At 35.6% G+C, this 12,516-nt stretch overlaps 2 protein-coding genes across 3 annotated transcripts; one reads left to right on the top strand and one right to left on the bottom strand.

The window, feature by feature from the left end:
• Positions 1-2,934: 2,934 nt before the first annotated feature.
• Positions 2,935-7,155, bottom strand: LOC133190782 (putative ATP synthase subunit f, mitochondrial). The gene is made up of 4 exons (XM_061326470.1): positions 6,998-7,155; positions 3,842-3,940; positions 3,300-3,416; positions 2,935-3,052 (listed from the first exon to the last, which is right to left on the bottom strand). The coding sequence occupies exons 1-4, from the start codon at positions 7,098-7,100 to the stop codon at positions 3,024-3,026; spliced, it is 348 nt and encodes a 115-aa protein (XP_061182454.1). The 5' UTR covers positions 7,101-7,155; the 3' UTR covers positions 2,935-3,023.
• Positions 7,156-7,389: 234 nt separating this feature from the next.
• LOC133190781 (uncharacterized) lies at positions 7,390-9,143 on the top strand. 2 transcript variants are annotated; one of them, XM_061326468.1, is made up of 2 exons: positions 7,390-7,503; positions 7,699-9,143. In XM_061326468.1, the coding sequence occupies exon 2, from the start codon at positions 7,746-7,748 to the stop codon at positions 9,093-9,095; it is 1,350 nt and encodes a 449-aa protein (XP_061182452.1). In that variant the 5' UTR covers positions 7,390-7,503; positions 7,699-7,745; the 3' UTR covers positions 9,096-9,143. The 2 variants fall into 2 exon arrangements, with proteins under 2 accessions (XP_061182452.1, XP_061182451.1); XM_061326467.1 differs by having other exon boundaries at positions 7,390-7,538.
• The last annotated feature ends 3,373 nt before the right edge of the window (positions 9,144-12,516 follow it).

Here is a 12,516-nt window from a genome sequence, read left to right as displayed (position 1 = left end):
ATTACACTACCTCGGGTTGCTTCCACATAAGTTTCAGCTTTTCTGTGGTTCTTGAGAAGGAGATTTTTAAAGATTTTTTCTATATATTTCAATGTAAAACATGGATTCCCTATTGTGGCCCCGCCCTACCCCCGGGGGGATTTTTATAATTTGAATTTTACACTACCCCAGGATGCTTCCACATAAGTTTCAGCTTTTCTGGCCCAGTGGTTCTTGAGAAGAAGATTTTTAAAGACTTTTTCCATATATTTCAATGTAAAACTTGGATTCCCTATTGTGGCCCCGCCCTACCCTCGGGGGTCATGATTTTTACCATTTAGAATCTACACTACCCCAGAATGCTTTCACATAAGTTTCAGCTTTTCTGGCCCAGTGGTTCTTGAGAAGAAGATTTTTTTTAATGACACCACCCTATTTTTGCCTTTTCTTGATTATCTCCCCTTGTAACGGGTCTTGGCTTTTAATTTTAATAATTTAATTTCCCCTTCACCCAAGGATGCTTTGTACCAACTTTGATTAAAATTGGCCCAGTGGTTCTTGAGAAGAAGTTGAAAATGTGAAAAGTTTACAGACCGACGGACAACGGGTGATCAGAAAAGCTCACTTGAGCTTTCAGCTCAGGTGAGCTACATGTAATAAAGAAAAGCTAAAACTTGTGTGAAAGCATCCTGGGGTAGTGTATATTCTAAATGGTAAAAATCATGACCCCCGGGGGTAGGGCGGGGCCACAATAGGGAATCCAAGTTTTACATTGAAATATATAGAAATAAATCTTGAAGGTTTTGCCAAAGGTCAACATGTCCAAAAAATTTTTTTTACAATAGCTCCAAAACTATGTGGTTTATAAAGTGAAATATATGGAGATAACGAACAGTATTCAAGCTCAAAAGTCCATTAATCAATACAAAATAGGAGCAGAGCAAACACGGACCTCCAAACATCAGAGGTGGGATCAGGTGCCATGGAGGAGTGAGCATCCCCTGCCGACCGGTCACACCCGCCGTGTGCTCCTTGTCATGATCGGGAATAACTGAAAAATCCGTCGACAATTCAGTGTGTAAATAATGGCCTAACAATTATTATGAAAAACGTCAGTCAGCATTTGACTCAATGATAAATTGTATTTGCTGACAAGGTCATTGTATCGACCATAGAACTTACGAAATGATGACTTTAAACGAGACAGCTGATATTCTTGTTTCATCAACTTATTTGTCAATAATTTACCTCGTTTTAGAAATTGTACATACGTAGAGCATGCTCTTGCGTATCGAATCAACTGAGAGATATACACCCCGTATGCAGGTGATGAAGGTATAAATTAAAACATTGATTAACAGATAGAAATTATCACTTGATAACAAATACTTAAAGAAAGTATTTATCGAAAAAATTCTTTAAACAAATGCATATATTTTTAAAAATATACACCTAATTAATTCCTTACTCTTAGTGAAAGCCAACATTGCAGACACAATATATGTTTATCAATGAAGGGCAAGTTGGACTTCGATAGCCTCTGGAAAGTTGTTTTCCCTGTTTATTTTGTCCAAATGTTAAGATTTGAAACCAAAAGTACCTTGCAAATGGCGGATTTTATAGGGGTTTTGTCTTTACGCATGTCAGGCTTTCAATAACAGCCTTTCAGAGACCATTCATGTCCAACTTGCCCTTCATTGATAAACATATTTTATTTCTTCAATGATGGTTTTCGCTAAAAGTACAGAATTAAGCAGGTGCATATTTTTTAAATATGCAAATTTTTTGAAATTTTTTTTTCTCAAAAAATATTTTTTTTAAATATTTGTTTTTTAGTGATACTTTCTATCTGTTAATCAATGAAATATTTATAAACTGTAAAAGTCTTAACTTTATACCTCATATAGTTTTGGAGTTATTGTAAAAATAAATTTTTGGACATCTTGACCATTGGCAAAACCTTAAAAAATCTTCTCAAGAACCACTAAGCCAGAAAAGCTGAAACTTAGGTGGAAACATCCTGGGGCAGTGTAGATTCTAAATTGTTCAAATCATGACCCTTGGGAGCAGGGTGGGGCCATATTAGAGAATCCAAGTTTTACATTGAAATATATAGGAAAAATCTTTTAAAATCTCAAGAACAACTGAGCCAGAAAATCTTAAACTTATGTGGAAGCTTTCTGAGGTAGTGTACATTCTAAATTCTTCAAATCATGACCCCCGGGGGTCGAGTGGGCCCACAATAGACATTGCAAGGGGGGGGGGGGGTCTGGTGAAGAACAGTAGGGCAAAAGTTACTTAGGTGGGCATTGTGGCCCATTGTTTTAAAAATAGATGGTGTTTTGACAACCACTTAAACACAAATCGATATAAATTATTGGGATGAATTTTATTTACAGCTTTTTACATCTAATTCAAAATCGTCTCGAAATCCTCAAAACAGGCTAAGTTCGACTTTTTTAGTATTTTGTTGTGTATAAAATCATTTCCTGTGAATAGGAATTAAGAGACAACCAACCACAGGTAGACTGCTAGCCCTCAAGGCATTCCACCTGTACAAAATAAGCCCCTCCCTCACCTGGAATTTACCACCTGGTAAAAAATACGATCATTACTGATTTTGAGGTCAAAATTCAAACATTGTATAAAATTGTTTCCAGATTACTAGTTCTCTTTGAAAATTTGCAAGAAATTAAAAAAAATCATAACTCTCTATGACTTAAAAAAAAAACCGAGTTCAAATGGTCAAAGTAAAAAATTCATTTTTTTACATGAAATGTTATAAATTTAAGATTTCCTCTGAGTTTTTGCAATGAAATTTAATATCATAAGACCAACGATAAAAAATGTCATATCATTTGATTTTAAGTTTCCGTAAGGGCAAACTTGTTGGTGATGGTTTTTCTCTTTTTGTGATAACCAAAATATTTTTTTAAAATCAAAAATAAAGCAGAATGAAACACTAGACATTTATTTGAAATATTTTTTCACATGTTTAAAGTCTATAATAAATCCATATCACAAGGACTGTGTATTGTGCTGGCTTAGTGGTACTTAAAGTCATCAAGGTGACCTGTAAAGAAAAGAAACAGTTAATTTACTTGTCAAAATTAGAGGGCTCTCAAAATGGTGTACTTTTTTTCTTTTCTATCAAGTTTCAAGTAAAATATAGCATATTCAAGCCATTTATCTGAAAACACATATCTCCAAAATTTACATCTACAGACTACATGTATCGCCTAGAAAATTTGCAAGTTTGATCAGTTTTATAAATACAATGTAAAAACTTCTAATGTACAATTAAAGATTTGGTAACTTACGATCATGATTCCAGCATCGTAACATGCCAAGAAAGGAGAAGAATAGAGCAAAATGGACTACACCAACTCCCCTGTTTTTAGCACATAGATGCCACCTCAACTGATGACCATAAAGTTCTAAAAAAAAAATTAAATTTATTGTTAAATATTACATCATGTACACATTTTAACAAACCACATTTGTTTATTAGAAATAAAAATGCAAAAGCAGTAATTACAATTCATTAAAAATATATTTTCTGAGAACATCTTTAATTATATGAAAACTTGCAATGAAAACAAATAATCTGCCAAGCTGCTGCACAAAATAAAAAACATGCCTATAATGTCTTCATACATGCAGCTTTGTTCAAGTCTGTTTTGGGTCACATCATTTTTTAAGTTTCTCCATCTCCGACTTATTAATAACTCACAGACTTGTTTTTCAAATAAAATGAGAGAGATAGAGAGAGAGAAGAATTTCAAGACATGTTCTTGAACAAGTCAAATAAATACATTTACATGTGCATGTAGATTTCTTGAAAAATATTAAATATTATTACTTCTTGAGAAAAATCGAGCAGTCCCTGTCAGTGAAGCATCTCTCCTCTTCATCCACGGAATCACCTCACCGAGTTTCAATTCAGAGAATGCTTTGTCAGCTATAAACACAACAGAATTTGTTATTAGAGATGATTACAATTCTTTAATCTGATTTACAATATGCTAAGCTAATTTTTTTCCCCATTTGTTGTAAGGTAAATTGATATCCCATTTTGGATATACACTGTATAATAACCAAATGGCCATTATATCCCATTTGGGCAAAAGGTCCCAACTTGTTCTAATGGTGGTGAGAGCCTGTCTCTGAACACAGTTTGATTATTCTATGAACTAGAGCTATATGTATGTTACCCATACAAAAATCATTGCACAGTTTTTTTTTAAGCTATAGCTAAGGGATAAGTTTAATTCTCCAAAACTGCCCAATATAATTAACGATCACTACAGAAAAGGTGAGGGTACTTATTGAAGGTACTGGTACTTGCACAAGAACTAAGACCATTTCATTTCCAAAAGTAAATGTATGGCTATGCTATTAAAAAAAACCCTTATATCACAATCTCTTGATAAACTTATAGATAGCTTGAAATAGTTATTTAGCTTTATCAAGCTATTCAGAATACTTAATTTATCTATTTTATCACACTTTTTGAACAAGAGGCCCATGGGCCTTAATGGTCACCTGAGTATAAAACAACAATCCATAGAGGATCCATAGAGTATAAAATAAACTGATAGAAGGAGCTTTTGTAAATCTTTGATCTTCCATTGTGGCCCCACCCTATCCCCCGAGTCCAGAGTCATGATTTGAACAAACTTGAATCTATACTACCTGATGTTTCCATGTAAATATAACCAATCATGGCTTTGCTGCTCTTGAGAAAAGAATTTTTTCCAGATTTTTCCTACATATTCCAATGTAAAACTTTCATTGTCCATTGTGGCCCATCCTACCCCTGGGGATCATGGTTTTAACAAACTTGAATCTACACTACCTGAAGATGTTTCCACATTTCATCATTTCAGTGGCTCTGGAGAAGACGATTTTTCCAATGTATTCCCATGTAAAACTTTGATCATCCATTGTGGCCCTGCCCTACCCCTAGGGGTCATGATTTGAACAAACCTGAATCTACACTACCTGAGTATGTTTCCAGATAAGTTTCATTTTTCTTGGCCCAGTGGTTCTGGAGAAGAAAATTTTTAAAAATGTTTTGTGTGTATTTCTATATAAAACTTAGGTCATATCAAAATGACTAATCATGGCTTTGCAGTTCTTGAGAAGAAATTTTCCTATATATTCCTATGTAAGACTTTGATCCTCCATTGTGGCCCCGCCCTACCACGGGGGTGGGGGGGGGGTCAGTCAGGATTTGAACAAACTTGAATCTACACTACCTGAGGATACTTCCATATAAATATGACTCATCAGGACTTTGCTGTTCTTGAGAAGAAGATTTTTAAAGATTTTTCCTATATATTTCTATGTAAACTTTGATCATCCATTGTGGCCCCGCCCTATCCCCGGGGGTCATGATTTGAAAAAACTTGAATCTACACTACCTGAGGATGCTTCCATATAAATATGACCAATCAGGGCTTTGCTGTTCTTGAGAAGAAGATTTTTAAAGATTTTTCCTATACATTTCTATGTAAACTTCGATCATCCATTGTGGCCCCGCCCTACCCCCGGGGGTCATGATTTGAACAAACTTGAATCTACACTACCTGAGGATGCTTCCATATAAATATGACCAATCAGGGCTTAGCTGTTCCTGAGAAGAAGATTTTTAAAGATTTTTCCCATATATCTCTATGTAAAACTTTGATCGTCCATTGTGGCCCCACCCTACCCCTGGGGGTCATGATTTTAACAAATTTGAGTCTACGCTACCTGATGATGTTTCCGTATAAGTTTCATCTTACCTGGTCCAGTGGTTCTTGAGAAGAAGATTTTTAAAAGATACCATTAATTTTTCATTAATTCTTAATTATCTCCCCTTGGAAGAAGGTGTGGCCCTTCATTTGTAAAAACTTGAATCATCTTTACCCAAGGATAGTTTGTGGCAAGTTTGGTGAAAATTGGCCCTGTGGTTCTTGAGAAGAAGTCGAAAATATGAAAAGTTTACGCACGACGCACACCCGCACGACGACGGACGAAAACAGATAGCAATAGGTCACCTGAGTGACTCAGGTGACCTAAAAATGTGTTATTTTTTTGCAAAGTTGCTTAAAAGTATTCAAAAGCTGCAATGTTTGAACTATCTTTGATTTGGGTTGCTTTTTTTTTGGATAGTCCATAGTGCATATATTTGTCAAATGCTTGTGACTTTGTAGATATTTCTTACACAAACCATTTTTGTGAAAAATTGCATATAAATAGCTTTATCAAGCTATTCTGAATAGCTTAATAAAGCTATATAGCTAATCTGAGCTATATAGCTTAATCAAGAGATTGTGCTGGACGTGTTATATAGGGAGTCAGTCAAAGCGCTCCCTAAGAAAACTGTCCCGGTCAAAGCATCCCCAAATTTTGGTCATAGAGCCCCCTGCTTTTGGTCAAAGGGCCTCTTGATCTTGGTCAAAGTGCCCCTTTACAGAATTTACAGTAAATTGATGTTAAAATACCTTCCCCAAGTATTGGTCAAAGCATCCCCTACATGTACTTCTTGTTCAAAGTGCCCCATGGAGAATTTTCTAAAATAATTCTTTAACGAAATCGTCCCAAAGTATTCGTCTAAGCGCCCCCTGATTTTGGTCAAAGCGCCCCACAAAATTTTTTTATAGAAAAATATGTTGTGGGGCGCTTTGACCAAAATCAGGGGCACTTTGACCAAAATCATGGGATTCTTTGACCAGTACGGTTTTGTTAGGGGCGCTTTGACTGGATTTTTATATACAAATATCATTTTTTTAGTGTTGACATATATGACAAAACTCTTGGTAACCCTCCTGGTTCTAATTGAATGTTTTATTATTTAAATATGTGAGTATTCTGATTGAAATACAAGTACTAATAACATTTTTATGTGCATATTAAACAAGAACTATCAATTGGAAGTATGGAAATAGTCTAGAACTGTAGAAGGCCTATTTAACAAGCCTTATTTTGGGAAGGCTAAGATTAGAAGCCAAATTGGTATAAAAATACACACGTGTTCCGTAGTATCTATCAGCTTGGTAAGCTCCGTGGATTCGGGGATTAAATTCCTTTGGGAATTCACCAAAATTAGACGCATTTTGGACAATGTTCCCCATTCCGAGTTTGTCGTCCTTGCTCCCCTGCACCGAAGGTCAGCCTAGTTAACCTGAACAACAAACTATTCGCATACAGATAAATTGAAAGAAAAAAAAACTTTTTTAAGAATCGTTTTGATTAAGTATTAAATTTAAAATTGAGGCTTCTTTTTTTATTATTATCATTGTTAGAGTAACTAAAACACAAAATAAACCCATTATTTTCTCGTGGATAACACACAAAACCTACTCTATGAACAAGTTGCGCATTTCTTAAGAAAAGAAAAGATAACTCTGTGTGACAAGTCTATATGACATTTCAAATAAGGAATTCATTTTTCACATTGATGTACTCTGATCTGTTAATTATCGTTGAAACCGAGATGATATTGCTGTGGTTTAATCGGGATGTCCCCAGCTGACAGTAAAAAGACTTATTTGAATTGCCCCAGTTAACAGGTTAAGACAGAGACATATAAAAACCATATGTCTCTGTTTGTATCAAAGACTAATGAAAGCAATGTTAAATATGGTACTAATAAAATCAAATAATTATTAAATTTAAGGAAATTATGTAATAATATGAAATATATTAATGTGGTGCCATTCAAATTTTCAGATAGCACAAGCAGCTTCTGTCCACCCATCATAGTCATTTCTTAAAAAATGTCTGGACGGCACAGTGAAAGTTCTCCACTTATCAATCTTCCATCTGTTGTGGCATCAAAGATCTTGAGCTATTTACCTTGGCAGGAAAAAACGATTGTAGCTAGTGTCATCCCATCTTGGACAGAGGCCCTAAGATGTACAGAAGCCTGGAGTTGTGTAAATTATGGCCCAGAAATTGATGATAATGTCTATTTTGTCACAGCAGGGAGAGCTGATTTTGTGACCTGTGTGAAACAATATGGAAATTTTATGAGATCCATTCACCTTTGTTTTGGACACATAATAGCTCACCCAATGGAACCTACGGGAGAACAGATTTTGATGTTAATACATAAGAGATGTGGTAATCTAACAGCGCTTCATGTAGAACAAGAAGTCCCTGAGGGTTCTCACACTGTTCTCTCATATCACTGGCCATCTTCAGCTGGTGTTCTTATTAACAGTATGGCAGTTGAATTCAAATCTCTGAAATTGATTTCTCTCAGTCAACCTGTTATCGTATGGAACCAAGAAGATAAAGAGAATATACTGTTGATATTGACATGCAGTAGTGCTGCAAGTAAAATCACGGAATTAGAATTAACCTACCTCTCACTCATAAATCAGGAAGGAAAACTTCAGCTGTTGAAAAACTTCACAGGTCTTCGAAAATTAACTGTTCGCAGAGAGAAGGTAAACAATGACATTCTGTTACACCTTGTAAAACACTCTTTGAAGGAGCTCATTCTTTATCAGGAAGAGGAATTACCTTATAAAGATCAACAAGACCTTGGAGAAAATTTCTGGTTAGAGGTCAAAAAGGTGTGTCCTACCTTTAGAGTGGACTTAATTCTGAGATATGTTATGATTCTAAAGATTCTCTTTCCATCCAGTATGCCACTCAGGAACTTAGTGTTGGATTTTCTTGTTAATGTGATGACAAAGGGAATTATGGATCACATCTCAGATTGTTATAAGGACACATTACAAAGGTTTACATACACCAACTCTTTCTTAGAAAATGAGGAGATGGGAGATTCCAGAGTCCCTGCATCACTTATCAGCCTTGCTCAAAAGTGCTCTCATCTTGAAACTCTAGAGTATGGATTTCCATTATCAAGTTCTTCAATTTTCTTAATTGCTCAATCAAGGAAACTGAAGAACTTGGTTGTTCCATCTGTAGAAGTTTCCTATGTTAATGAAATATCTACAGATATCTCTGGATCCAAGGCAGAGGAGTACATAAACTTCATAAATGATGCTGAAAATTCTAGAAAAACTTTAGAAACAGCTGTGTCTCATATACTAGGGTACCATTGGACTTTGCATGATGGTCCACTGAAAGTGAATGAACGAATCAAATTTTGATGGTTGTTTTTACGTAATGATGTATAAGAATTAAAGGATTATACTTAGTTTGCATCAATTTTGTATCAGTCTTTTGGTTTGCTTAAAAAGAATTATAATATAGTCCCCTTCCAGTAAAACAGAAGGGGACTTAAGGTTTTCTCTCTATCCATCTGCCTCTCAGTCTCTCTCCCACCTGGTTGTGTGTGTGTGTGTGTGTGTGTGTACACACATACACTAATATTAAAAGTGGTGAACTTTGTTATCTCGAACTTCATCCTCTCAAATGTTGAAGTGAGTTAAAAGTCCCAACCAATTTTTGCTTGATGTATTTTAAGCACAATATCTCGAATAATCAGATATCTCAAAGTTTTTTCTTGTTCCCATTCGGTTTGAGATGATGAGGTTTGACTTATGGCATCACAATGTTTATTATACATTTACATAGACATTGTTGTAGAACCTAATATACAGAGATCCCCCCATTGTAGATCAATCTATATTTTAAAAGAGAATGTAGTCACTACATGTATTACAACCAAATAAACAGTTATTAAGGTGGGTTCTGGAGAGATGGTGGGCAGTGAATTGTAAGTAATGAATTTCATAAATTATTTGTTAATTCCAATCCTGTTTTACCTGATGAAACTCTAGAAGTCTAAAACAGTCAAATTATAAATTGAGTTTGGCCAAAGGAAAAATCAAAAGCCTGAAAGGCTTCAATGACGTCGAACAAGAAAAACAATTTCAAAAGATCATTTTGAATTTGAAGATAGCAATAAGTCAAGTGAGTGACCCAGGAGACATGATAAAAAAATATCACAATAACAGTCATGGTCCGAATGGAGCAAGGTTCGAATTGACCAGACACCGTCGAACATGTTCATGCTAAATTCTTTTCAGTCAATTGAAGAACTATGAAGGATTTCATGAATTTATATAATATTTTTTCTAATTGCCAATGTCAAAGCGTTGTATTAGTGATTGCATCTAAACTATTACCAAGACTCTGTCCGTTACAATTACGATCGAGTTACGATCAGGCGTGGTATACTGGGAAATGGAGAAATACAGTAATACTGGTCAATATCATCGGTTTTTAGGATAGAGTTGGTAGAAGATTGTATAAGTAAAGCTAAGATTTAGAAATTCAATCTTTTTAGTCTTGAAGTATTCGTGTTTATGTAATTTTGTAATTATTTTACCTCCTGTTGTGTTGTTTATGTTACACGGTTATCGTTCGGAAATGTTATTCATGTTATTCAACGCACCCTTTCTGTAGAAATTCATCCGCAACAACCATCACGTTTTTCTTGTGTGAGAATAAAACATAATATTGTTGTTTTGCAATAGAATTAATTGCAGATATAATTGATGCAATTTTATTTTCAAGGTACATGTATTATTCATTTTGAGCGTTTTCAAAGAAATTGGTTTATAGCTATTGCCATTTTCTATTGCGGATGCATCGACTGACACATTCGGTCGCGTACATATCCGATCGCGATTTCAACTGGGCGCTTGCTATATGACGTTCGAGCTCCAAGAGCTCGACGTCATAAAAATTAAAGTCTTTATGGTTTGATATGAACGAGAAATGCAGAGAGATAAAAATAAATATAAAACATAGGTAATAAGAGATTACAGAGCTCACCTCAACAAATGTCTTCAAGTAAGACAAAGTCCCACATTGAACTAATAATCTAGTAGTGTGCATCCCTAGATGCAACATTTATGCAATTTTGGTCCGATAGGGCTTGCAGTTAATTGGGATGGACTTACCTAAAAACTAGTCACTCATCCAGGAAATATAAGTCAAATCCAGCATCTGAAGCAAGTGTGAGAGTGTTCATCCCTGAAGCATCATCCATGCAAATTTGGTTCAGATAGCCCTTATAGTTTACTTTAACCTGGTCACTCATCTGAAAAATGTAGGTCAAATACAGCATCCAAAGCAAGCTTGGTAGTTTGCATATTAAGATGTATCATCCACGCAAGTTTGGTCAACATATGGCTTAAAGTTACTTGGATATTGGACCTGCTCCAAAAACTTTAACCTGGTTACTCATCCGAAAAAAGGTAGGTCAGATCCAGCATCCGAATCAAGTCTAGTAGTGTGCATCCTTAGATGTATCATCCAAGCATGTGGTCAATATAGGGCTTATATTTACTTGGAAATAAGACCTGCTCAAAAACTTTAACCTGATCACTCACCGGAAAATCTAGGTCAGATCCATATATTTCATCCAGCGTCAGAAGCAAGCCTGGTAGTGTGCATCCTTAGATGTATCATCCATGCACGTCTGGTCAATTTAGGGCTTATAGTTACTTGGAAAAGAGACCTGCTCCAAAACTTTAACCTGCTCCAAGAACTTTAACCTTGTCATTTTTCAGCTGAAATTGGAGCATCTGAAACCTTGACTGGTACAATGAAACATACTAGAAGCATCCTCTATGCATCCCTGATTAATATAGGGTATAGAAGTACTTGTAAAGAAATCTGCTCCAAAAACTTTAATCTGGGACGCCGACACTGACGTTATTACAAGTTTGTTGAAGTGAGCTAAAAATAAGCCAGTATGGAAAATGACAGGATGAAGACTTTAAATTAAATAAAGGGCATCAAAGGAAGGGAGTCGGAATAAAATACATAATCGAAGATTATGAGCCTCAGTGAAGTTTTATCCAAAAATAAAGCAGTTCCAAAGAAATCTTCTAGAAGTGTGCATTCCTAGAAGCAACGTCCTTGGCTGCAAGTTTGGTCACCATAGGGTTTATAGTTACTTGTAAGTCAGTTGCAGCTTTTGAAGTTGATCTAGTAGTGTACATCCTTAAATGCAACATCTGTGCAATTTTGACCACATAAGGCTGATAGGGATAGAACTGCTCCAATATAATCCTGTTCATGCTGCATAAAAGCATGCCTGGTAGTGTGTATCCCTGAGCTGCTCCTAAAACCTTAACCTGTTCAATCATCCAGTGAATGTAGGTCGGATGCAGCATCCAAAGTAAGTCTAGCAGTGTACATCTCTAGATGCAGCATCTGAAACAAGTACGGTCAGGGTAGGGCATATAGTTACTTAAGACTTGAATTCACCTTCACTCATCCAGAAATGGAAGTCTAATGCACTCATACAGAAAATGCAAGTCTGACGCAGATTTGGTCGGGATATGGCTAAAAGTTACATGGGAATGGATCTGATTTAAAAACTCATCAAAATAACAGATGTTTGCGAAACACTTATGCCCCCCCTCCCCCCCCCCCCCCCAAATAATTGGAATTTTTCCAAGTCCAAGGGGCATAAATCTGTCAAACATTGCTCGATCGTACCCAAAACAGAACTTGACCTAGATATTTTTATGATAAATCTGTATACCAAATAAATTTCATTTCAGTATGTGCAACCTCTATGAAGAAAATGAACAGAAACTGCAAATAATT

The sequence above is a fragment of the Saccostrea echinata genome, unplaced genomic scaffold, assembly GCF_033153115.1.
Source record: "Saccostrea echinata isolate AGI-Se365-2 ecotype Australia unplaced genomic scaffold, CSIRO_AGI_Sech_v1 ptg000022l, whole genome shotgun sequence".
Lineage (NCBI taxonomy): Eukaryota > Metazoa > Mollusca > Bivalvia > Ostreida > Ostreidae > Saccostrea > Saccostrea echinata.
This window is presented reverse-complemented; position numbering and strand designations above follow the sequence as displayed.

What these genes read in the sequence shown, in the direction of transcription:
- LOC133190782 (XM_061326470.1), bottom strand. Translation starts at nt 7,100, where the DNA reads ATGGGGAACATTGTCCAAAATGCGTCTAATTTTGGTGAATTCCCAAAG. An exon ending in TGATAGATACTACGGAACAC is followed by an intron (nt 3,941 to 6,997) that starts GTGTGTATTTTT and finishes TTGTGTTTATAG; the next exon opens with CTGACAAAGCATTCTCTGAA. An exon ending in ACGATGCTGGAATCATGATC is followed by an intron (nt 3,053 to 3,299) that starts GTAAGTTACCAA and finishes TTTTCTTTACAG; the next exon opens with GTCACCTTGATGACTTTAAG.
- LOC133190781 (XM_061326468.1), top strand. Translation starts at nt 7,746, where the DNA reads ATGTCTGGACGGCACAGTGAAAGTTCTCCACTTATCAATCTTCCATCT.